This window comes from Thamnophis elegans, chromosome 1, assembly GCF_009769535.1.
Source record: "Thamnophis elegans isolate rThaEle1 chromosome 1, rThaEle1.pri, whole genome shotgun sequence".
NCBI classification, from domain to species: domain Eukaryota; kingdom Metazoa; phylum Chordata; class Lepidosauria; order Squamata; family Colubridae; genus Thamnophis; species Thamnophis elegans.
In genome coordinates, this window is record NC_045541.1 from 63,326,829 (window position 1) to 63,353,360 (window position 26,532).

Here is a 26,532-nt window from a genome sequence, read left to right on the forward strand (position 1 = left end):
ACCGGGTCTCCAAACTGCTTAGAAAATTAACAACCGGTTCTCCCGAATAGGTATGGACTGGCTGAATCCACCACTGCTTAGGAGGAAAGGCTGAGGTGGCATTGGGAGGCAGAGAAGGGCCTCCTTAAGATGTGAAATATGGCTGACAAGAAATAAAATTCTGTGGGAAGCACAGAATGAAGGAAAGGACAGTCAAGTTCTATAATTAAGAGTCTCCAATGTTAAAGAACAGAAGCTGGGAAGCCATGGTTCCATATGTTGCTGAGGAACATTCATGATGAGGTAGAATCAAGGGATCCTAAAGCAATAGCTGGAGAGCCACAGATCCCTCCCACAGCTTAGAGAAATGATTAGTGATACTGTCCTACAGTATTTATGTTGAATGCTTTGGAATCGTCCTCTTTGCACCTCCATATTTTGTGTCAGTGCTGGCTCCTTCCTCCTTCAACCTTTAAGCTCCTTTTCATCTCAGTGACAGCATACAACATCAGTCAGAATTAGACTAAACACAGAGATGAGGTGTGGGAGGTGTATTCCTTGTCTGCTGTGGTTTTTTTTTGTCTTGTGTTACAGTCGGTGCCTTCAAATCCCACTGTCTCCCTAGAAATCTGTAACTTTTCTGGATTTGCGGAGTATGTGGGGGAAATTGTGCCTTTTAGAATCAACAGACTTGCTGGTATAGCATGAGGAGGAGAAAGCAGAGTCAAGTGTGCCAAAACGAGGTGTCTCCATTTCTGCTGCTTTGTCCACAGTGCGGGGGGGGGGGGGTGTTTTCCCCAAGGTGATGCTTCAGCAAAACTAAGCTGATGTTTCTTCCTATTTTTTTCCCCAATATCTTTGAAGCCTGTTTAATAGGAGAGAATTTTGATACCAAACAAGAATTTTCTTGGAACTCTATCTAGTTACTATTTCTGCTAATGGATTTGCCTTGGTTTCTCTCCAGTGCCATCTTAAATTTGCCTTAAAATATTTTTGGGATGTAAGAATTCTTTGTGCCTTTGCCTATTTCTCTTTTTTTATTATTATTAAGATGCCCAAGAATCTAACTCAGGCATAGGCTACTGCAGATCTTGGTAGCTCATTAGTAGCTCATTTTTGAACTTCACTGCTGTCTTTTTCAACATGAACCAACAATTAAATTTACTGTTACAATGGACCAGAAATGGTTAATGTATCTAATCACTGCTGGCCTACACCTGACCAGAAAGTTCTGATTAACCTACTGCTCTCTCTTACTAAGAGTGACAGGATGTTCAGAAATTTTTTAAATTGGGCATTGCAACCACAACTGTCAGATCAGGTATGTTTAAAGTTGATCATTAAATTCAGCAGGTCATCTTTCAACAATGCAAACTGCAGATTCCTTGAACAGGAGATAAACATGTTCCTTTTTATTTTCTATTTATTTTCCCCCCAAAAGAACCATTAAAAAGACAGCATTGTTCTAACAATCTGAAGAGAGTGGAAGAAAGGAAATATAATCGAGAGTCAAAGAAGAGAAGCTTTGTTTTTCTTTAAGACTACTGTCATCTTCCCCACCCCCTTCTGCTTCTTGCAGGTATGGCATCTATTGCTAGTACTGTATGGAAAGACTCTGTAGGTCTAAAGTCTTTCCTTAGCAGTTCTTGAGAAATTGAACCTGGCAATTTTCTCAATGACTTGCCAGATTTGCACTTCCTGGATAAACGTGCATTGAAACACTGAAAATATGCATTGGATAACTTTCTCCAGATTTTATAGTTCTTCAAATGTTGTATCACGGTTTTCAGCAGCGAAACTTTATCAAAACACATTTTAAAATGTACAGTATTTCTAAAAAAAAAAATTTTTTGAACTTGATGTTGAGGCAAAAGTAAAATTTAGTGCAAAATGATCTCTAATCATTCCATATGATTTTTTAAGCCAATCTATGTTAATGTCAGGTTGAATTAACAAGGAATTCTCTTGTGGTGTTTTAAGGCTGGTTTTTGTTGTTTCTCCAACCACAGAAATCCCTGTGGGGGCAAAGTAAAATAAAATAATATGGTTATAATTTATGCACACACATGTTGGGCAGAAAACTGTTATGAAACAGTGAACTTTCTTTTGTGTAAACTTAGATTGCATATTTCTTTGCTGCTTCAATGGATCATCTTGATTTAAGGATGGCATCAACCTCCTTTGGCATGTACATAGTTTTTCCCATTGGGGTAGCTAAATTTGGCCTGAACTGTATCTTTTTTTCCCCTTTTCTCACCCTACCTCAGTTGCCTCCTTAATGCTGTGTTTGATGGTATAAATTGAGAAATTGTTTCATTCTGGCAGGACCAAGAAATCTTTTCCTCCCTCCCCCTACCCGCCAAAGAGGCCAAAGGCCAACTTGGACCCATTAGCTCCCACAAACCAAAAGATCCCCCTTTAAAATTAATCCAAATTTGTAGGGAGTTGCAAATTTGTGAGGATTACTTTTTCTTTTTTACAGAATGTAGAGAGAAATTTAATTGGGCATGTTTTTTAGATTATATAAATATGTATACCATGTATATATGTGTGTATATATATATAATAGGAAAAAATAGGAAAATATGGAATGAGAAAAAGTATGATTTTTATAGCTGTATTTTAATGCTGTTCATGGGAGATGGTGATTATTTTTGTGTGTTTTGTTGTCATTTCTGATATAAAAGAAAATGCATTGGGAATGTTTTCTGCCCATGAGTTGATACTTCTATTCAGAGAGCCTCTGCCATCTCTACCAAGTGCCTGGAGCCTCCCCTGCCTTTCTTTGAGGCAAAGGAATGAAATAATCCACACAGTATTGGTCAGGGCCAGTGTTACTAGCCACATTAGCTAAGAGTTAACATGATGGTCTCATTCCACAGAAAATTCATTTTTTCCATCTGCATCAGAGGTGGGGTCCTACCGGTACGGACTGGTTCGGTCGAATAGGTTAGTAATTCGGCTGGACATGTGACCATACCTGTTCTATCCTGAGCACCGCCATCTTTATTTTCTGTTCTGCACATGCGCAGAACAATCTTCATTGAAAAAAAATACCAAATCAGTAGTAATGCTGGCAGGAACCCACCACTATACAGAGCCCAAAATTGTTCCGTGGAAGAGAAATAACTTCTTTCTCCTCTTTCTACTTTCCTTTTTCACATATTTGTGCTTTTATCCACTTTTCCCTTCTCCACTGCTTTCTGTTGCCACCGGAGACTGGTTCTCATACCAACCCACCCATCATTCATCCTTCAGGGTAGCAGCAAACAAGCCCTCTTTAAACAGCTGCTTGAGTGATGCCTCTCTCACTTTCTACATAGAATTGCCTTCCTACCTCCTGTTTCATTTCTTGTATTAGGAAGGCTAAAGGTTCAGTGCCAGCAAGCCAGTTTCAACTCTTAAAAGAGTATTGGTAAACTCAGCACTTCGCTGGGATTGCTTTTCTCAGTGCCAGCTTCAGTACTCCAAGGAGCCACACAAATCTCCATGTAGATATGCCAAGGAACTGAGATAGGTTGGCTAAACCATGCTCCTGGATTTTTTGAAGTGGCTGAATAAGATGCCACATCCACGGCGCACATGATTAATGTTACTAGTTCTCCTCCCCGTGAATGGAGAAATTGTTCCCCATTCAGGTTTTTCAGGCTGTCTGTATCCGAGGACCACAAGCTGAATCTTTAATCATGAATATGAGAGTGTGTGATAAAATTTCCAATCGAAAGTGCCTTCTTGTGGGAGTCAAAACTGTAACATAATCTCTGAAGAAAATATATATATACAAAACTGTAAAAAGAGTCTCTCTGTCTTTTTGTGTAACAGAAAGTGAAAGCTGTGTGGGTAGAGAGATTTAAAAAGAAGAAAAGCAATTACTTTTATTTACCCAGCCTTGTTTATGTTTTCCATCTCATTCACTCATAGGGGACACGGTGTCTCAGTGGCTAACACATGGAGATCATAACAGTCGGCAGTTCAGTGGTTCGAATCCTTAGTGCTGCATAACGGAGTGAGCTCCCGTTACTTGTCCCAATTTCTGTCAACCTAGCAGTTCGAAAGCACATAAAAGTAGAAAAATAGGAACCACCTTTGGTGGGAAGGTAACAGTGTTCAATGCGACTCGGTATTTAGTCATGCTGGCCACATGCCCACGGAGACATCTTCGGATAGCACTGGCTCTTTGGCTTTGAAACGGAGATGAGCACCGCCCCCTAGAGTCGGGAACTACTAGCACATGCAGTATGTGCAAGGAGAACCTTTACCATTCACTCATAGGTCAGTAGTTTTCCTTGTCAGATAGAATCTCTGGGAAAAAGACTTATAATGGCATGTTATGCAGCTTTTTTTTTTTTTTGGCCTTAAAACAGACTTGTTAAATTTTAAAAGGTTTAACTATTTTATTTTATTAAACCTCTCCAGGGTCTTAGAAGAGAGTTTTCTAAGTGAGAACTCCAGGTGTGTTTCCTTGAGTTGTGTAAATCACACCATTGTTTTGTCTCCTGCTACCCATGGAAATCGGGGGGCGGGGGAGAGCTTTTAAGGTAGCTCACAGTGATAAAAAAGTATCCTGCCCAGTACAAATGATTTTTTGAAAGCTTTTGAATATTTGTCTTCATAGGATCATTGGTCTGTTTTTTGAAGCAAATTGGAGACAGAGGGTATTATACACATACAGGTAGTCTCTGACTTATAACATTTAGTGACTATTCAAAGTTACAACAGTACCGAAAAAATTGACTTGTAACTGTTTTTCACACTAACGAAACTTTGAAGCATCCCAATGACCATGCAATCAAAATTCAGACGCTTAGCAGCTGGTTCATACTTATGACCATTGCTGTGTTCCAAGGTTGCTTGTCAGAAGACCCTTTTGCCACCTCCTGACAAGCCAAGTCAATGGGAAAGCCAGGTTCACTTAGCCGGAGTACTAACTTATCAACTGCAGTGAGTTACTTAACAATCATGGCCAGGAAGATCATAAAATGGAGCAATACTCACTTAACAAATGTCTCACTTAACAACAGAAATTTTGGGCTCAGTTGTGCTCTTAACTTGAGGACTATCTGTATATGATAATTTTAGGACTTAGAAAAAGGTTATTTTTCTGATACAGCAGGCAAAGCCAAACCAGGAGACATTTTCCACTATTTTATCCCTGCGTTTTTTATTCAAAACCCATTGAGGAAGATATTTGCACTGCTTATGTTGCTTTTTTAAAAAAATAAACAATTTGGATTGCTTGTCCTAATTGGAGAGCTGGAAATATTACAGGCAAGAGAAGTTATCACCACCATTATGAACAAAAAGTCAAAGTAAGGGTGAGGAATGGGTGTGTAACCCTCTAAATGTTGGAACACAGGTTCCATTATTTGAAGGGTCACAGATGCCTACATCTGGATTGAAGGAACTGGACAAATTTATGGGGAGAGGTCAGTTAGTGGTTTTGGCCATGAATGCTGTATTCCATATTAAGAGGGAGTATAATCCTCGTGAAGAAATACTAAGCTAAATTAGAATGTCCTCCTCAGGTGCCTGTGAGCTTTTTAAACTGGTTGGGTGGACACTGTGGGAAATAAAAGCTTTTATTAGAATTGCAGTAAGCAATCTAGTGCTGTTTATGTGCTTGGGACACCACAGTTCCATTAAATTCTGGCCAGTATTGTCAATGGTAAAGAATGATATTAATTAACAGTCCTACATCTGGAGAGCATCAGAGTGGAGAAGCGTATAGTAACATCTCAGGTTCCCCCTGGTTCTAGGCCAGTGATGGTGAAGCTTTTTCGCCTCAGGTGCCAAAAACATGAGCACACAAGCTATTGCGTGCACTCACGTGCCCACCCCATAACAATGCCTCCCCATGCTGTGCCCCCTGTGCATGCGCACGTGACACTCAACCCTCTGCCCGTGCATGTGCGCGCATCTTTCTAGGAGCCTGGGGAGGGCGAAAATGGCCTCCCCCACCCCCCAGAGGCCCTCCGGAGGCCAGAAACAGCCCATTTTCTGACTTCCTGTTTGCGTGTTGGGCCCTTTTTTGCCCTCCGGAGACTTCAGGGAAGCCTCCTAAAGCCTCCGTAGAGCAAAAACGGCCCAACAAGCAAACCAGAAGTCCGTTCCCAAACTTCCGGTAGCGCATTGGGTTGTTTTTATCCATTCCCCCTTTTTTTCTTATAATACCTTGTTGGGGGGCAGGGAAGATAAGTTGTTTTCCCTTTAAAGCACAACTACAGTTCTCCCAAAAAATCACCCTTCCAAAAATGGGGAGCTGCCTCCTGCCCCCAATTGCATTTCTCAATGTATTCTGAAGCTTCATCTATTAATTGTTTACTCATCCATTCCTCTGCAGAGATCTAACCAGGCACCGGCGGTGTACTAAACATGAATTCAGAATACAGATCTAAATTATTTCCAAGCAGTCGCAGTTTGACCACTGTGGGTATAATTGGAACCAAGCCCTGTTTCATTGTAGAGTGTCATTATATCATTTTAAAATAATTAAATGAACATCTATAAATCTGTCAGTGTCTTATAGAAATGCTAGTTTCTATTATTATGAAAAAGCAAAAAGTTGAGGGTAGATCTTAATGCCTTATTTTTACTGCACCAAAGGAGTCAGGTCAATGCCCTTTTTTTCCTCTTGCTTTTCCTCCCCATCCACTTCTCTTTTTCCTTTCCTAATTTCCCTAACATTTGCTTTTGTATTCTCTTTGTATATCATATTATAAATTAATAAAACTATTTGAATCTGTCTGTGTCCAGCTGCTTCTTTTCTGATTTTAACTATTAAAAAATAATAATAATAAGGAAAGGATACTGCGAGGAACAGCAGAAGTACGTATGTCAGCTCAAGAACTGACACAGGTTTGTTTGCTGTTACTGCTAGAGTCTAAAATTGCCCCTGGCTCCAAGGAGACATTTTGGGGAGGGAGATCTTAACTGTGGGGAACCTGTACTGTGATCCAAAATCCAGTCACAGTGCGGAATCCATTTGAATCTAGTACTGAAGCCAAATGCATCTCTGTGTGTCCTCTATTGTGCGTTTGACCTCATCCATTCATTCGACTCAGAGGCAGCCCAAAACTCTGTATTCGTTGCCTTGTTTGTTTCTCAGCCTCTGATCGGCCTCTGTCCCTCTTTTTATCTATTATTGTCTCGCAAAAACACACACACACAAACAGAGACACACAGACAATCCATTAATGGGCTACTGTCTTCCCTATCTGTGGCTTCACTATCATCTTTCAATAAGTACTTGGTGGAATTCAGCTCATTAGAGACTAAAGTGAGATGTGTGTGTGAGAAAGCGAGAGCAAAAGCTGGTTGTCTACTGGAGCAGGCATAATCCGAGGCTTGGCCACTGGCTTTCCCCCTCACTTTTTCAGAGATGACTTGCTCTCTCTCTCTCTCTCTCTCTCTCTCTCTCACTCACTCACTACTGAGAGGCGAGCATAGCAACCAAAACCAGCAACAAACTCCAGAAAAGAATTAATATTGGAGGGCAATTTAAAACAGACATCCACAACACCAGGTAAGCTGCAGGGCTACTTTCTGCCTTTACCTCATGCAAATGGTGGGTTGGTTTTCTCAGGTTATGGGCCACCTCTGTACCCCTAACCATAGCTTGAGAGGCAGGTGTGGGATATTTAACTCTGGTTCCGTTGTCAGCTTTGAGGCACAGGAATAAGCCAGGCATTTTCCTTCCATGTTTCAACCAGACCTAAGATTCAGTGTAAAACTAATTCAGTGTAAATCGGGGGGAAATTTAGGATTAGAGGCTTTGCAGAGATGGCTACAGGCAAGTGCTGATTATATTTCAGAAATAGGATAATAAGAAAAAGAATCAAGAATTATTAGAAGGAAAAGCCGCTAATTCAAGGGCTAGGGGATGTTATAGGAGAAGGGCCATGTTAGTCTAGGTAGGACAGCTCAAAATCAGAAGCAATCTGGATGGTAGCTCTTTTTCAGACTAACAACTTTTACTAAAAGGCATACTTTTTTGTGAGATGTAACTAACTTCCAACTCCTTCTAATTAAGAGTTAGGGGACTTGGTCTGCACTAAAAGTTGCTCTTATGACTTCATGGAGAGAGAGATATTACTTTCTTCACAACAGTGCAAAAGCTTTTGCCACATCTTTCTTGCAAGATCTTATTCCAAATTCATCCTACAATCCTACTAGTTTCTCTTCAAAGTACTAATCTGTTCCACTTCTACTTAACTTCCAATCTAAACAACCTCAGTAAGGTGCTGGCAATAGTTATGGGTTTTTCTGATCTAGAAAATCCATTAAAGTAATAAGGCACATAATACCACAGATTTGACAAATGTTGATAAAAAGGGCAAAAAAGTCTGTATAGTGGATGCTATAGTACCCAGAGACAGCAGAAGAGAAGAGAAAAAACAGGAGAAAATCACAAAATACAAAGACCTGCAAATAGAAGAAATATATGGAAAGAAAGAAAGAAAGAAAGAAAGAAAGAGAAAGAAAGAAAAGGGAGGCAGGGAGGAAGGGAAAGAAAGAAAGAAAAAAGATAGAAAGAAAAAAGCAAAAGAAAGAAGAAAGAGAATAAGGAGGCAGGGAAAGAGAAAGAAAGAAAGAAAGAAAGAAAGAAAGAAAGAGAAAGAAAGAAGAAAAGAATAGGGAGGCAGGGAAAGAAAGAAAGGGAAAGAAAGAAAAAAAGAAAGAAAGATAATAATAATAAGCACCTAGGATGCAATTCCAAAACATCTGGAGCTCTTTGAACAACATCAGCATTGACAAAATCACCACCAGTCAATTACAAAAGGCATTTTAACTTGGAGCAGCTTACATCCTGCAGCTTTAATATTAAATAATAGCATCTGGCTATCCCAGATTCTTAGCAAGGACTCAATAGGTGGATAAAAATGCCAAATCCAGTCCCTTTTTTCAGTGCCATTGAAACTTTGAACAGACACTAAATGTACTGTTGTAAGTGGAGGACTACCTGTATGTGCTTTAATTGAAGGAACACAGAGTGCACTGAACTTGCAGTACTGAACATATTCAATAGGAACAGGACAGATGTCACGGAAAAGAAGGCAGCCCTTCAATGACCAGGCCCTATTCCCATATAAGGCTTGCTTTACAGGTAATAACCAGCACTGTTGCATCCTCCCGACGCAGCCGGCAGCCATGGCCAGAGCCTCAGGCTTCTGATTGGCTCTGGCGCGCCAGCTGGCTGGCGGGAGAAATACACACCACCGATTGGCTATCCACCTGACAGCTGTCAAGTATAAATAGCTGTCAGGTGGGCTCTGTTCTCCGTTCGTGTTTTGCTGTTGACTGTTCGTTCCTACAATAAAGTTGGTTAATTTTACTTCAGACTCTCGTCTTTAAAACTGGCGATGAGGATGAGTGACACGGACCCCGTTCACGTCCCAGCCTTGGCTCCTTCTTCTGTTTTCGCCGCTTTCCGCCCTGAGGATGAATCCTGGGATTCTTTCCTCGAGCATTTCAAGGTTTTCCTTCAGGCTCATGACCTGTGTGAATTGCCTGAGGGGAGGAAACGGGGCACCTTCCTCCATTATTGTGGCCCTGAAATGTTTGCCCTTGCCAGGGCTCTTTCAGCACCAACCCCGGTGCATACGATGCCTCTTGACCTTCTCATGGCCAGGCTCAAGCTGCACTACAAGCCGACGCCATCCAAATACGCTCGCCAGCAGTACTTCAGGCGCTGCATCCAACTAGAGGGCCAATCTATCAGCCAGTACGTGGCTGCGCTGAGGGCTGCTGCAATACATTGCGAGTTTGTCGACCTGGAAGATGCCCTCTTGGAGCAGTTCATTTATGGACTGCTTGATATCAACCTCCATCGCCGCATCTTGTCCCGCGCTGAACTCTCCATGAAAATCGCGGTGGACGAAGCCTGCACATATGAGATGGCCGGCCAATCCACCCCTGATGTCCGTCGGTTCCCTGCTTCCGCGATGCCTGCGCTGCCTCACTCGTCTGTCCACTGTCAGATGATGGCCGACGAGCTCTGCGCCAATCTCGACCCCTCCGTCGACCGCCTCAGGTCTCTGCCCAGTCAGGATGGCGGTGTTTGCCTCAGCTGCGGTGGCTGCCATTCCAGGGCTTCTTGCCGCTTTCGAAATGCCCTCTGCCGCAAGTGCGGGAAGAAGGGCCACATCACGGCCGTTTGCTGCTCAGCTCCTGGAGACTCTCGCAGCCCAGGCCTCCATCGTCTTCTTCTTCTGCTCCATCAGCTACCTACCTGCGTCTGCCTCCTGGGTCTTCTACCACCCGCCTGGGGTGCTACACCTTCTCTGATCCTGAGGCTCCAATACCTGACTGGCTGTCCGACTCCGCTGCCTCCTCTTTCGGGGGCCTTACTCGCCAGCCACCCCTGCCAGATGGAACTGGACACAGGCTCGGCCCGCACGATCATGTCCTGAGACACTCTTCATGCCTTGCTATTGCAGTTCACGCCGAGCCAGCTGTCCCCTGCTAACTGCCTCCTGAGGGACTTCCAGGGCAACCCTATCCCCACCCTGGGTTGTGGGAATTTCCCTGTCCAGTATGGGCGGTTTAAGGGTTCCTTGCCCCTTGTTGTAGTTCGCAGCCCCCTTGCTTCCCTTCTGGGGCTCGATTGGTTCAGGGCTTTTGGCCTTAGCATTGCCGGCATTAATTCATTATGCCTCGCCACCTCCCTAGACTCTCTCCTATATAAATTCGATGATGTCTTCTCAGATGCCCTGGGCTGCTACAAAGGCAACCCCATCTCCCTTAATCTGGACCCTATGGTGGCGCCCATTCGCCTTAAGGCGCGAGAGGTTCCTTTTGCCCTTCGGACTTGTGTTGATGCGGAGCTCAATAAACTGATCTCACAGGGCTTATTGGAGCCCGTGGATCACTCCCCATGGGAGACTCCCATAGTGTTGCCTTTGAAGTCCGACGGATCCCTGAGGATCTGCGCGGACTATAAGGCAACTGTCAATAAGGCCCTACAAGTGCACCCCTATCCTGTGCCAGTCGTGCAACACGTGTTGCACTCCTTGGGCCAGGGCAAACTTTTCGCGAAATTGGACCTGGCCCAAGTATACCAGGAGTTGCCTGTCGACGAGGCTTCTGCCACAGCCCAGACCATCATGACCCACGGGAGGGCCTTCAGGTGCCGCCGCCTGCAATTTGGGGTCAGCGTGGTTCCTGGCATTTTTCAGGGACTCATGGAGCGGGTGCTCCATGACATCCCGGACGTAGTTCCTTATTTTGACAATGTCCTGATTGCCGCCGACGACCAATCAGGACTCGTCAAAACCCTTAGGGCGGTGCTAACTCATTTTAGGGACACTGGCTTGCACTTAAAATGCTCTAAGTGCCAGCTGGGCGTCCCCTCCATTGAATTCCTGGGCTATCTCATGATTCCAGAGGAATCCACCCCACCACCAGCGTTCCTGGTGCTCCTCAACATCTATGCCTCCTTCATTCCCCATAAGGCTTCCATCGCGGAGCCTCTGCACCGCCTCCTAGATTCCTCCGCCCCTTGGATTTGGACAGACCGTGAGGTGCATGCGCTCGCAGCTGTCAAATCCCTTTTGACATCTGCCCCCGTGCTCGTTCAATATGACGAGCACCTCCCACTTATCCTTGCTTGCGATGCCTCCCCCTTCGGTGTCGAGGCCGTCCTCAGCCATGCTACCCCAATGGCTTCGAAGTCCCGATCGCCTTTTACTCCTGCACCTTGTCCAAGGCTGAGTGCAATTACAGCCAGCTGGACAAGGAGGGCCTCGCGGCCATTGTGGGGGTAAAATGCTTCCACCCCTACCTGTACAGACACCGGTTCACCCACCAGACCGACCACAAGCCCCTCTTGGGCATTCTCTCTGGTGACCGGCCCACCCCTCCTATACTCTCTCCCCACATGGGTCGGTGGTCCGAGTTCCTCTCTTCCTACGCTTACTCTCTCCTCTACCGCCCCGGCAAACACATGGGCCATGCCGATGCCCTTAGCCGCTGCCCGCTGCCCATCTCTGTTTCTGACTCCACGCCCGCGATCACAGTCGGCACCTTGACAGACGACCTTGCTCTTCCCCTCTCGGCATCCGACATCTCCCAAGCCTCCCGGTCTGACCCCCTCCTCCAGAGGGTCTTGGATGCTGTTCACCGGGGCTGGACGGCGGACACTCGCTCGGCCGAGTTCCTCCCATTCTTTCGCCGCCGGGACGAACTTTCCATCATACAGGACTATTTGCTCTGGGGCTCCAGGGTCGTTGTCCCTGCGGCCCTCCACCAGGAAGTGCTCCACCGCCTCCATGAGGGCCACCCAGGCACAGTTCGAATGAAAGCTCTCGGTCGCAGCTATGTCTGGTGGCCCTCCATGGACATTGCTGCCTGGGTCCAGCGGTGCCCTCTCTGTCAGGCAGTCCGCCCTGCTCCGCCCTCCACCCCTGCCCGTTCCTGGGAGACCCCCTCCTCTCCGTGGAGTCACCTCCACCTCGACTTCTTCGGCCCACTTGACATTCCTCCTCATGGTGCATGCTCTGTCTAAATGGGTGGACATCTTCCCTATGCAGTCTATTTTGAACTTTGAACTTTAATAAGATTTGTATGCCGCCCACTCCCTTGGGACTCTGGGCGGCTCACAACAAAGTAAAAACATTTAAAACATTTAAAAAATACAATGTTAAAAAATTAATACAACATCCATTCCATCAGGTGGGGCTGGAAATTAATCAACAGCCCCAGGCCTGCCAGAACAGCCAGGTCTTGGTCGCTTTACGGAAGGCCGGGAAAGTGGTGAGAAGTGCATTGCTTTGTAAGAGTTTTTGTTTTGTATTCTGTTATCTTCTTGAAAGAGACTTTATTTCTGTTTATTTTTGGGCTCGCAGCCAGTCTGAGCCAAGAACCGATAAAGAGAGTTCCTTTTAAGTTTGTTTGCCTGTCGTCTGTTAACGAGCAGAGGAGGGGGGACAGAATAGGATAGTAGACAAATTAATATAATTAACAGCACTTTTACAAGAAATTCCTCCAAATTTGATTAAACTAGAACTTCTATTCCCCCCAACATCGGCACCCAGAATGATGTGAGTTGGAGTTTTGCCTTATCTGGAGAATCGCCACTTTCCCCATTTGTTTCTAATGCTACCTGCTCATACCCATCCCCCATAGTCATGGTGATCTTTCAGACAGAAAGGAGAAATGTAGCTGTTTGAATGTATGCCTTGTGTGGAAGGACATCAAGTATGGAACAGGCTCTTTATGAATGACAGAAGCATTAAGTTGAGCATTAAACTAAAATCCTCACTTTGTGAGTAGTTTAGGAAAGAGGGTTGAACAGAATTCTAGTGCCTACTAGAGAAAAATAGCAACGTATAAGCACAAATACAACTTCACTATTTTTTTTTTATTATCTTGTTTTTAATTGCTATGATAGGTCATTTTAGGGAATTTAGAAATTGGGCCAGGCAGAGGATGTTAGTACCTAGTTTTTTCTCAGGCTCCAACTTCCTCCATCTCATACTGGGCAACTTTGAAGTTCTTTTTAGAGATTATACCCAGCTGGTTCACTGGATGTCATGCTTCTAGTCATGTATGATTTTTCATTTGTGCTTGACCCACAAAAGCAAGCATGTCACAGCCCTGGAAGTGGAAGGTATTTTCCTTTGTTCAGCGAGTTGATGGCTTTACACATACAAGCCAAAATGTGGTTTGCTTGGTTTGGGCACTGCTGATTATACAAATCCAGCTAGGAATAGCCTAGGTGATAATACGGTTAAGCAAATTGTGGCTTTGCACGTTGTGTGAACAGCTGAATCTTCTCACTCATGAGAACATTTGAAACAGAAATAGATCAATCGGCAAAAGAGTCTACCCTGTGAAAAGTTAACAGTTGATGTTTTAATCCAGAATTCCCCAATCTTTCTGGCTCGGCAGACTGGTGGAGACGGCAGCACTGAGGGGAAGGAAAGGGGATGGTTTCCCATCTGCACGTGCTGTTTTCACAAATGCAACTATATACACACACCCTCGTCCAGAACAGGCTGTGGCCCGGCAGAGAGCCATGGACCAAGGGTTGTGGACTCCTGTTTTAAACAACTGACATAGACTTGGGATAACTATCCTGATATCTTCCAGAGATCTCAAATCATAATTCTCCTCTCCTTTGCCATTAACTACCATATTTTTTGGAGTAAAAGAGGGTGAAAATCTGGGTGCATCTTATACACTGAATACAGAATTATTTTGCCTCCCAAAACCTCACCCCCTTCACCAGACTGGCCATGCATAGGCTCTAGCAGGCTTCCAGAGTGCTCCTGGGGGCTGGGGAGGGTGGAAATGAGCAAAAAACGGACCAGGTTTTTTTGACAAAAAATGGCCCTGTTTTGGGGAGATCTGCAGAGTGCAAAAACTATTTTTTTAATTTGCCTCTTCAAAATCTTGGTGCATCTTATACTCCGGTACATCTTATACTCCAAAAAATATGGTATATCATATGGTAGATGAGAATTGAAATCCAAATTATTTGGAGGGTATCATATTACTTAGCCTAGCAGTGGTCAAAATAAGCCTGCAAGCAGTATATGCGAGGAAAGAGTTTAATTTACTCCAGGGTATAGTCACCTATTTCCAAACCTCCAAAGCGAATTTATAATTAATATACCATCTACATTTCAACAGGGAATAAAACTAGAAACATTGCAGAAGCTAATAGACATCTTAGTAGAAAGAAAAATCTTCTGTTGTTGATTTTCATGGCTAAACAGCTGTGCGGACCAATAATGCAGAGGGCACCAGTAATGCAGATCAGTAATGGAGAGGACAACAGAAACAGCATTCTCCTGTAACCTTGAAGCTGAAAGTAACACCATGTCACATACCTACTTCATTGTTACCTGGGGATCTATTAAAATGAACATTTGTCTTGCCAAATTGCCATTTTATATTTATCTGTTTATTAATTTTAGAGAGGATTGAAATTGGCCATTTAAGAGGAATGGAATACATTTGAAGGTCCTTTTCATATACAATAGCAGTAGACTTATATACCGCTTCATAGGCCTTTCAGGCCTCTCTAAGCGGTTTACAGAGAGTCAGCATATTGCCCCCAACAATCTGGGTCCTCATTTTACCCACCTCGGAAGGATGGAAGGCTGAGTCAACCCTGAGCCGGTGAGATTTGAACCGCTGACCTGCTGATCTAGCAGTAGCCTGCAGTGCTGCATTTAACCACTGCGCCACCTACAAATACTACATCACTCTGAAATCTGTTAATTTCTCCCTGCTAGTGTTGCAAAGGATGGGTGATAAGGAGAGCTTTGGAGGTTTTTTGAGTTGCAGGGTGACTGATATTGCATTGGAGGGAATTGTCACCTTGGCCCAGCTCTAGGATTTTCCCCTCCCTTCTAAAGGCAAAAGGCTGCAATGCCTGGACACCATTCCTCACCCATTCCACCCCAGGGCCATTTTTTTAAGGAGCAACTGGAGTTAATGTTTTGCTTCTCTCCCTACACAGCTAGGACACAGCAGGATGTCCTCAAAGAAGGAAATGCAATAAAGAAACAATGAAGGGGGGCGGGTGGAGGCATAAAAGCTACCACGACTAAATTTTTGTCTTCCCCCACCCCTACAAAGCAAGAGGGGGGATCTTTGTGTACGGCCATGAACTTGTTGCCCAGGTTAAAAGGTCAGAGGCCAGTGGTTAAGAGGAAGTGTCCAATACTAGAATCAGCACATCAGTGCAGGAGTGTCTCAGTCACACCCAGTTGTTATCTTTGGTGGTTAGCATTGAGAGACAATTTCACAGACTTTACATTTCATTTTCCTCCAATTTCTCCAGTTTGTATACATTCATCCAATTCAGGGATGAATGTTACAGAATATTTCTCTATCCCAAAAAATCATGTGTGTGATGATTGTAGATGGTAGTTCACAAAAGCTTATGCTATAAGTCAATTGGATTGAGATGGACAGATATAGAAACTGAATAAACAAACAAACAAATGAATACATTAAAAAAATCAGCCTTAAAGGTATCAGAATATTACTTTTTTCAGCTGTTTGTCTTCAACCGTTTGCATTTATTTAGTTGTTTGGACAGCTCAGTCATCTGTTCATTTTTATGCTCTTCCCACATCTACTTTATTTACTTTTGTTTCCATTTTCCACGTAATGCAACTTTTTATCTGTATCCATGTGCATGTTGTAGCTCAGGATAACCTACCAGATATCCCTTTGCACAATAGTATCTATCAACATGAGTTTGGAAGTTTGAATGGACATGCCTACACAGTATCAAGGACAAAGTTAACTGAGAAAAAAAGTTATTCCAGAAATATAATGAGATGTGAGGTCCATTAACTATCTGGCCCTTTTCATGCTTTAATTAACTTCTAAGCTGTTGTGAAATAAAGTAGAGAGTCCACAGGCTTGGGCAGAGTCAACATCATAAATGTTTTCTCCATTTGCTGTTTGTTTTTATTGGTGCCATAAAAGGAGGAACAGCTGGTTGATATTGGAATAAGCAGGTGGGTTAGCCACCAGAGAACAGAAGCCAGGGTGTTCCTTGAAACTCCCAAACTATCATTTTGCCTTAGAAGACAACTCTGCCAAGTCTTCTCCATTTAAAGAAATACTCAAAAAAAAATCTCTCTTACATTGCCCTTTAATTATCAATTCTGGATCCTTGTTCTTCCAGACTTGTTGAAGTTGCTCAGCCTCTCCCTTGAAGGGTTACTTTTAAGAAGTGATCTTTCTACTCTGAGTGTGTACAGGTGAAACTTGAAAAATTAGAATATCGTGCAAAAGTTCATTTATTTCAGTAATGCAACTTACAAGGTGAAACTAATATATGAGATAAGACTCATTACATGCAAAGCAAGATAGTTCAAGCTGTGATTTGTCATAATTGTGATGATTATGGTGTACAGCTCATGAAAGCCCCAAATCCACCATCTCAGAAAATTAGAATATTACATGCAATCAATAAAACTAGGATTGTACATAGAACAATATCGGATCTCTGAAAAGTATAAGCATGCATATGTACTCAGTACTTGGTTTGGGCCCCTTTTGCAGCAATTACTGCCTCAATGCGGCGTGGCATGGAAGCTATCAGCCTGTGGCATTGCTGAGGTGTTTTGGAAGACCAGAATGCTTCAACAGCGGCCTTCAGCTCTTCTGCATTGTTCGGTCCCATGTCTCTCATCTTTCTCTTGGCAATGCCCCATAGATTCTCTATGGGGTTCAGGTAAGGTGAGTTTGCTGGCCAATCAAGCACAGTAATCCCACGGCCATTGAACCAGGTTTTGGTGCTTTTGGCAGTGTGGGCAGCTGGAAAAGAAGTCATCATCCCCATAAAGCTTATCTGCGGAAGGAAGCATGAAGTGCTCCAAAATCTCCTGGTAGACAGCTGCGTTGATCCTGGTCTTAATGAAGCACAGTGATCCAAAGTCCTCTTTTCTAATGAGAGCAACTTTTGCCAAAAGCACCAAAAACTGGTTCAATGACCATGGGATTACTGTGCTTGATTGGCCTCTCCATTCTTCCTCCATACTCTGGGTCCTTGGTTTCCAAATGAGATGCAAAAGTTGCTCTCATCAGGTCCGATATTGTTCTATGTACAATCCTTGTTTTATTGATTGTATGTAATATTCTAATTTTCTGAGATGGTGGATTTGGGGTTTTTGTGAGCTGTATGCCATAATCATCACAATTATGACAAATCACAGCTTGAACTATCTTGCTTTGCATGTAATGAGTCTTATCTCATATATTAGTTTCACCTTTTAAGTTGCATTACTGAAATAAATGAACCTTTGCACAATATTCTAATTTTTTGAGTTTCACCTGTACTTAACTTTGTAACAAGGGGCATATATCTCTTTTGTCTGTCCCCTCCCATTCTCTCTGCTAATGGCAACATGCAAGTTACACCATTTGCACTGAGGAACTCACTAAATGTCCTGTTTGAACACACCACGCTCATGATCTTGATTTCAGTTTTGTGAGATTGATGGTTAGCAAAATAATAGCACAAAGGAATAACACAGTTACTGACTAATATTTTTTTTTTAAAATCAGAACACTCACTATTTTGACCTATAAGTTATCCTGTCTCTTCTTCGATTTTTGGTTTCTTAAGACAAGGTGAACTTTTCCTAGGTTTTGACCATGAAAAGCACCCATTTGCAAAAGAGTATCATTGTGGACATATTTTCATTTACTAGCTGGTATGAGTGAAAATTAATCATTTTGGAGTACATGTCATGCCTCCCATTTTCAGGAAGAGATGTGTACGTATTCCATTTCTCAAACTTTTAAACCTTGAATGACAAACTCAAAGAGCAGGCTATTTTGACTGTAGCAGTGAAAGAATGTTAATAGTGCGTTCTTTGTTATCCTCACATGACAAACTTAATTGTCACAATTAATTCTTTTATTCAGCCATTATAGTTGTACCTTGTCTTTCCTTCAGGTGCTTAAGACAACATACATAATGTTCTTTCCTTGCATTTTTAGATAACACAATACTATTAAAATAATAGCCCAGTGAATTTCCATGGCTAGGGGTGAATAGCTGAATATCCACAGATTCCAGTCCAACTAATCCCTGTATGTCAAGGTGGTTTTTTGTCTTCCATATAATCATTACAAATCCTTATCTTCTGTATCTGATATTTCCCATTATAGGAAAATCACATATCATCAGACAATGTCCCTATATTATAGCTATGATCTGGTTGCTCCTTATTGCTTGTGGCACTATAGTGGGGAACATATAATACTCAGGGATGAGTTGCTTCTTGTTGGTTTCTGAGCTTGCTTCTTTTCTGATGTTACCAAAGTTAGTAATGAAATGTCTGCCGAAAGGGAATCTTCTTCAGAGGATACCAAGAACCCAACAGATATCTGGTTTCTTACACTGGAAAAAGTGAATGGGTAGGCAGGGGTTCCTTCTGACTAGACTATTCTGTCCACAAAGATTTCTGGGCAAGGAAGAAGCTATTTTTGCACTGAACCTAAATGTTCTGTAGATACACCATTACAGGAAGTCCTGAACTTGGTCAGTTTTGCTTTTCAGAAAGCCTTCTGCCTGCTGGCCCAGGGAGTTAATAGAAATTAGCAACTGTAAGAATTTCATTTGATGATTTATTTCTACTATCTTAATGGTGAAGATAAGATAAACAGAATCTTTTCTTACATATACAAAGAAATATAGGTCACTATGTCTATGTACATCCTCCGGCCTTTATGTGACAATTCAGTATATGTTCAAAGAACCATAGAGGACTTGAGGACAATGGGTTACTAAATTGTGTGGTAGAACTAATCCACAAGGTTTAGTCAAGGTTTAGACAAAGCCAATGCCTAGAATGCACTACCTGACTCAGTGGTTTCTTCCCCAACCCCCCCTAACTTTAACCTTAGAATGTCTACTGTCAACCCTCACCCCATTCCTAAGAGGTCTGTAAGGGGCGTGCATAAGCGCACCAATGTGCCTACCGTCCCTGCCCTAATGTTCCCTTTTATTCATATCCATTTCATGTATTCAAATCATGTTTATACTTATATATGTTATCTAATACATGTTTGATGAAATAAATAAATAAATAAATAAAAGGTTACTAGAGTCACTTCAGCTTATTTGAAAGTTCTTCCACGCAGATTTCCCTTCTGCAAATTCTCTCTCTCCCACCCTTCCCTCCTTCCCTCTTCTTGAACGGAGAATATTTTGGACAGATAAAAGTTCCTTCCTTATATCTATTGATTTTCCAAAGATCATTTTCCTTCCTGTCCTCTAAAATAATACAATCCAGGAAGAGCTGTAACACTAGATTCTAGAACCGAAATGTGAATAAACTAGAACCTTTCGGGGTAAAAGAGAAAAGATGGACTCTCATGAATGCCATTGTTCAGTAAATATAGATACTATACTCTGAAAGAGTATACTATGTTAAGAACAGGCTGTATGAAAAGTGCCAAAGGACAATTCCTGTCTCACCCGCAATTGTTATGATTACATTGTTATAAAAACATTTGTGGAAAATGTTTTTGCAAAACCAAATCAAATTCATAAACTTGATAAATTTTATTTATTTCTTTATCCTATTTATGTCGCTGCCCATCGCACAAAAATCTGACTTTGGGTGGCATACAATAAAAAAAATGAAATATTTTTTTAAAAATCCACAATTAAAACATTATTGTTATTAAAAGGCTAAGAGAGCATCAGAAGTTAAAAACAACGAGGCTCCTTCATTAAATCACCATTTCCTTCAAACCCGAAAGCCTGTTGGAACTTCAGGTTTTGAGGGACATCTGAAAGGACAACTAGGATGGGGCCAGTCTCACCTGGGGTCAGTGGTGGGTTCCTACCAGTTTGGACTGGTTTGGTGAACTGGTAGTGGTTTGGCATCCTGGGTCGCTGGAACCGGCAGCGACCCAGGCCTGCCACGCCCCCGAACTGGTTCTCCGGGCAGCACCGCCATCTTGTTTTTTTGCTTCTGCATATGCGCAGAGCACTGCCTGGGGTGGTGGTGGGAGATGATGTTCCACAGTGTGGTGGAACATAGCAGAAAATAAAAGATTCTAAAGACAAGGCAGGAATCATTTGCATGTATATTACTAAGAATACTGGATTTACTAACACTATGATGTTGTTGAGCTGTTGAAATTTGAGGCCACAGAGAAAGTATTTGCTACTGGTCTACACAGTGTCACGTTCCCTTTGGCATTTTGTCTCCTCCCTATGACGTTCTACTACTGCCTTCAGACAAAAAGACTGAACTTTTCCCAGAGGACAATGGTTCAGCCTTGTACTCTTTTCTGATCTATGATCGTAATAAAAATATTTGATTTGATTCATCGTGGACTCTTGTACGCTATTAACTCTCAGAAAATCTGGACCTATATTTCAATTGGCAGTTTTGGCCTGCTTATCTTTTGTAACGATCTTTACTCTTGAGTAATTTTTCCACAGCAGATAAATTAGATTTATGCCCACAGGGTCAATAATAAAGAGTGAGCCTAATTCTCATGAATGTTCTTTCACAAAATGGTTACCAGCCTGTCTAATCCCAAAACAATCATAATGGTGAAAATATTGGACTTGGCCTGGGAAGGTTTAGTTTCACATGGAAACTCACTGTGACTTTTGGACCAATTAGTCATCTCATCAATCTTGTGGCAATCAATTGCAGGGATAGCCCCATATACTGGTAAGCTGCCTTGAGCTCTTGGAAGAAAAGCAGGATCGAAATATAATTAATAAGTAATAAATAAAAAGTAACATAAGAATAATATAAACGAAACAAGACAAACAGAATTATAATGTTTTTAAAAAACAGAAGCATCGTTCCCTTGGGGAGTATATTGCTATTATGAAGAAAATGATTTGTCCTGAGTCTCAGTGGAGCAACTGACCATCTGGTTTGTTATTTCCAAATTAGTGATTTGGAAGACAAAGACCAAGGAGGAAGAGTAAATTAAATGCAATGAAATGATGACCAGCCAGTCTGAAGGCAAACTTTCGACTACTCAAGAACACTCAATAAACCATCCACCATCTTTTCTGACCAGGATTGAAAAACGTGGCAGTGGGGTGTTACCAAAATCAAGTGGCAAGCAGGCTGCATTTGTTTCTCTGGAGGTCACAGGTAAGGCAAGTTTTCTCTGGAAGACAGGTGAGTAGCCTCAATTGCAAGCTAGATCTTACCCACGCCAAGGACATAACTCAGGTGGATCTGCAGGGACTTTGGCTCTCCTTCTTTCCTTCCTAGGCATTCCTGCCCTTATATGGCAAAAGCTGGTGGCGACAGAGGGAAGGAAGGGACAAAGGTCGTCCTGGCACTTCCTCTGTTCAGGCACACTCTTTCTCCAAGGTGCTGCGTGCCCACTAAGCAGACACAACAGCCAAGGTAAGAAGTTTGTTCTGGGGAATCTAGAGAGACGGCTCCTGGCACCGGCCTCACTGGGCCTGATCAGGAACTGTGGGGAGTGGGTTGAGGGGGGTGTTGCTGCATTCTGGAGGAGCCTGACCCCAAATTGTCCTTGCTCCAACTTGGTTTATATAACACCAGGGTTGCCCTGCTCCAAGATAAGGACTGAAAGCTTTGTGTTTGCAGTGTGATAGCTGAGAAAAACCACAAGTTTTACAATCCAAACAGGAGGTTTCTCTTGAGCCGCTGTCATCTCTTGAGCTCCAGTGCTGTCATCGGTTCTCCCAGGATGAGAATTGATGATAGCAGAATCCTCCTGCATAACTCTTAATTTTGTTCCGATAAAGGAGAATATTTGTAGCTCAGGATTGAAGTGAGGGGTCCTTGGTGCTCTCTGAACTCACTTGTTTCCTTGCAGACGTTTCATTACCTAAACTAGATAACAGCATCAGGGCACTGTTGATGTCACCTAGTTTGGGTAATGAAATCTCTGCCAGAAGGCAAGCGAGCTCAGATAGCACCAAGGACCCCTCTTGCAATTGTGTTAGCACAAAGGCTAGCCACACAGTCCAGCTGGAGAATCAGTGTGGACCTTCCTTTGGAGGGAGAAGGGAAGATGCATATTCAGGAAGGAAGGAAGAAACTTCCCATAGACCATAGATGGGTTGGGCCATGCTTTGGATGAAAGGGAATTGGCCAAAAATAAAATAAAATTGCAGAATGAAGAGCCTCAGATTCAGAAGGAACCAAGTGAACAAATCTCTCCGTGGGATTGTAAGGAGATTCCTCTGAAAGTTGTCATTTGAAAATTAGGGAGCCTAATGAGATAATAGCTGCATTTGCTTAGATTTGCTCTATTGCAACCCACAGATGGGTAATGGGTTGACAGATATTGGAAAGCCAGTTCTCCCAACAACAGCTGATGCTTTTAAGTCTCTCTTATCAGTCAGGTTAAACTATACAGGTAATCTTTGACTTATGACCACAATTGAGGCTAACATTTCTGTACCTAAGAAAGATAGTTATTAAGTGAGTTTTGCCCCATCTTACTACCTTTCGTGCCGCAGTGATTCACTGCATTTGTAAAACAGCATTGCAGTTCTTAAGTGGATTGAGCTCCATTTGAGGGTCGCAAAAAGTGATCTCAGGACCGAGAGACACTGCAACTGTCATAAATACATGCCAGTTGCCAAGCATCCCAAAGGTTGATCATGTGATCATGGGGATGCTGCAATGGTCATACAGATGAAAAACTGTCATAAGTCATTTTTTTTCAGTGTCATAGTAACTTCAAATGGTCACTAAATAAATGGTTGTAAGTCAAGGACTAGCTGTTTTCGCCACAGTTGATTAGCCCTACTTCTTATATTGAACCCTGATATAAAGTTCAGCTGAAGAGTTTAAAGACAGGTAAGGACAACGGGCGGGCAGGTGGGCGCTCCGGAGCACCATACGGGAACGGTACCCAGTGCTCCTGGCAGGCACCAGTATGCCCGTACCGGGTGTACCGCCTGCAACTCACCACTGGTATGTTACTGAAAAAGCACATACATAAGGAAACTATACAAAGGTCCTGCAGCAGTACTGTGTATTAAACACAGGGATAATGATATCCTACACTGGAACTTTTCTCCTTACTGGAAAATTCCCAAGAATGCTTAAAGGAATGCCCAGAAACCTTCAGAGTAGTTAAAGACAAAATCTTGTGTCCTCCCTGTCTCTTTTAAGATGCATACTTCATTGACTTCATCTTCCTAATAATTAAGATCGTAATTCTCCAAAACTGGACTTGCTAACTATTGATGCTCAAGCTATACAGGTTTAGCATCCCGAAGAAGTGTGTAGCATTCATTTAAGTGCATGAGCTCAATGAATACAAATGGTAAGATATTCCATGTATGTCTTTTTTAAAAAAATAAATACGGTAAATTAATTAACAATATTCAACTAATCAAGTACTGTAGAGATGAAGGTTGGGGATTCCAAAGCTGGCTGAGTTACATCAGGAAAGTTCAAATGTCTTTTGGCACATACTATTTTTGACCTGGGCTGTTGCTAATGTTCTTTTCCATTCCATTCCATGTCAAAATCCAGCTACAAAGGATTAGTCACCATGCCGGAACTTAATACCAAAGTCACCAAGACTCTGAACAAAACCACACCTGGACTTCAAATATGGAGAATTGAGGTGAGAATGAATGTGAATATGCGCAAAAACCCATGTGGATGGATGGACAGTATTCCATAGAACAATGAGCAGATGTCTATGTAGAAGAAACTAGTTGGTGGCAATTTTACATCAAAGTGTTACACAAGAACTACCCAGCTTGTAGCTTCCCAAAGCATGGAGCCAGCTTTAGGAAAATCAAAAAAGTGTTACCAAAATCTAATATTAATATTACAAAAAATGGGATTCTTTAAAACACAAGACCGAACATACTGGCTAAACTTAATAAATTCAAATTTAAATGTTTATTTTGGCCTTATCTGTTCGGCTTTTATAATAATTTTATTATGGATTGTAATCATAACTACAAAAACTAATGCAAACTGGGGAAAAATAGAAGGAACTGTTTACACTAGTAACTCAATGGCTGATAATTAATCTGCTATTTTAAGAAATAATCTGGCCATGTTTTATGGGAAACAATTTTCAGGAAAAAAATTGTAAAGATGTAGGTAGCAGTCAGGGAAAGGGTTAAGACTCAGCAGGGCTAAAGTGCTGCCCCCACCCCTCATCCACCTTCTTGTCATGGTTCCCAACTCAATTCTGCTCTACATATTTGACTTGACATTTATACAGGAAGCCTCTTGTGACTAGCCTGCTCTATAGAGTAAAATATGCTAAGTTGGGTTACCTTATACTTTGACCTACAACCAGGGATGGGTTCCTGCCAGTTCTAAGCTCTTCTATAGAAGAGGTTCCACTAATCTGCAGTGCCTTTTAGAACTGATTCCAGTTCCCTCCCCAGCCTGTCCGCACATCGTCAAGATGAAGAGCGAGAGGAGGAATTCTGGGAGTTGAAGTCCACAAGTCTTAAAGCTGTCAAGTTTGAACACCCCTGGGTTTTTTTTCTAAAGGGTTAGGGGTGCAAGGGTCTTGTAACTTTACAGCTTTAAGACTTGCATGCTTCAAATGCCAGAGTTCCTGAGCCAACATTTTGGTTGCTAAGCAAGAGTGTTGTTAAGTGAGTTTCACCACATTTTACAAGTTGACCACGCCCACCCAGTCACATGGCTGGCAAGCCACTCCCACCCAGTCACATGGCTGGCAAGCCACTCCCACAAAGCAGGCCGTACCTACAGAAGAGATTCTAAAAAAATTTGAAACTCACCACTGCCTACAACCCTTCATTTAATGACTGTTCAAAATGCCAATTGCACTGAAATATGTGATTTACAATCAGTTCTCGCATTTACAACTGACACAGCCCCATGGTGATGTGATCAAAACTGGGTGCTTGGCATCTGACATATACTTACAATCTTTTCAGCCTCTTGGGTTTATATGTGATCCCCACGTTCCTGGCCAAATTCCAGCAAGCAAAGTCAATAGGGAATGCTGGATTTATTTAAAGGCCACAGCATTCAATTAACCATTGCAATGATTCACTTAACAACGATGGCAAAAATGTTGTAAAACTGGGTGCAACTTATTTAGAATCTGCCTTGTTTAACGATGGAAATTCTGGTCTCAATTATGATAGAAGTCAAGTAAGTATTTGTAAGGTAAAGGTGAGTTTCCCTGTCCAGTCGTGTCTGACTGGGGGGGGGGGGCGAGTGGAGGTGCTCATCTCAAGCCCAGGGATCCTGACTTGTCCGAAGACATTTCTGTGCTCGTGTGGCTACCATCGCTATACAATGAGGAACACGATACATTGTTCCCACCAAAGTGGTACCTTTTTATCTACTTGCACTTGCAGGCTTTCAAATTGCTGTGGCCAAGGAGTTGGAGCAAGTAACAGGAGCTCACTCTGTCATGCAGCGTTTCGGGTCTTGAACCTTGGCTGTCAGTTTTCAGCTGCTAAGCTCAGCCCCCACTCCTAGACTATCTGTATGGGCTGTAAAATCCAGGCAACTATTAATTGGTAGCAAAGGCCTTGATGCCACCTAGAGACTGCCTGGACTTTTGCAGTCAAGTTATGATAGTCCTCACATCAGACAGAAGGGGTTTTTCTCTCCGTGCAAAAGGCAGCTTTAAAGAAAGGATCCTCCTGCAAGTGCAGCAAGGGGGGAAATGATTGAATTATCCCATCTTGTTGACCAGCACAATTCTTTCAATATCTCTAGGTTCAAGCAGATGCTATTTGCATGCATGGTTTTCTAAAATAAATTGGATCTCATTTTGCGGCTAAGCAAAGCAATCAAGATTTATTGGCCAATTCCAAACTTGCTTGCTTGTTAGGAGACCTGACCAGTGGGAACAGGGAAGTGGGCATGTTGGTGGAGGCTCCCCTCCTATGAAACAGCTCCATTCAGGGCCAGGAACTGCCCCTTTCCTTGTGATGGCTCATAAAAAAAACTTTTTTTAACTTATTCTGGAATGCCTTCAGAGAACAAGAATGCGAAGCTGTGAATGAATGTTGATGGAGAAAGAGTGCATTGTATAATGCTTGTTATTTTACACAATGATGACCATTGTGTTGTTTGGATAACTGGTTTT

The 26,532-nt window shown here is 42.6% G+C and overlaps 1 protein-coding gene across 1 annotated transcript in view; it reads left to right on the plus strand.

Annotated features, from left to right (window-relative positions):
• The first annotated feature begins 21,384 nt into the window (after nucleotides 1-21,384).
• The window catches only part of VIL1 (villin 1), a 33,100-nt gene continuing 27,952 nt past the window's right edge, over nucleotides 21,385-26,532 (plus strand). Inside the window, exons 1-2 of the mRNA XM_032217290.1 lie at nucleotides 21,385-21,848; nucleotides 23,964-24,057. Of these exons, the coding sequence (XP_032073181.1) occupies nucleotides 21,727-21,848; nucleotides 23,964-24,057 (216 nt within the window). The 5' untranslated portion in view covers nucleotides 21,385-21,726. The remainder of the gene's footprint in view (nucleotides 21,849-23,963; nucleotides 24,058-26,532) is intronic.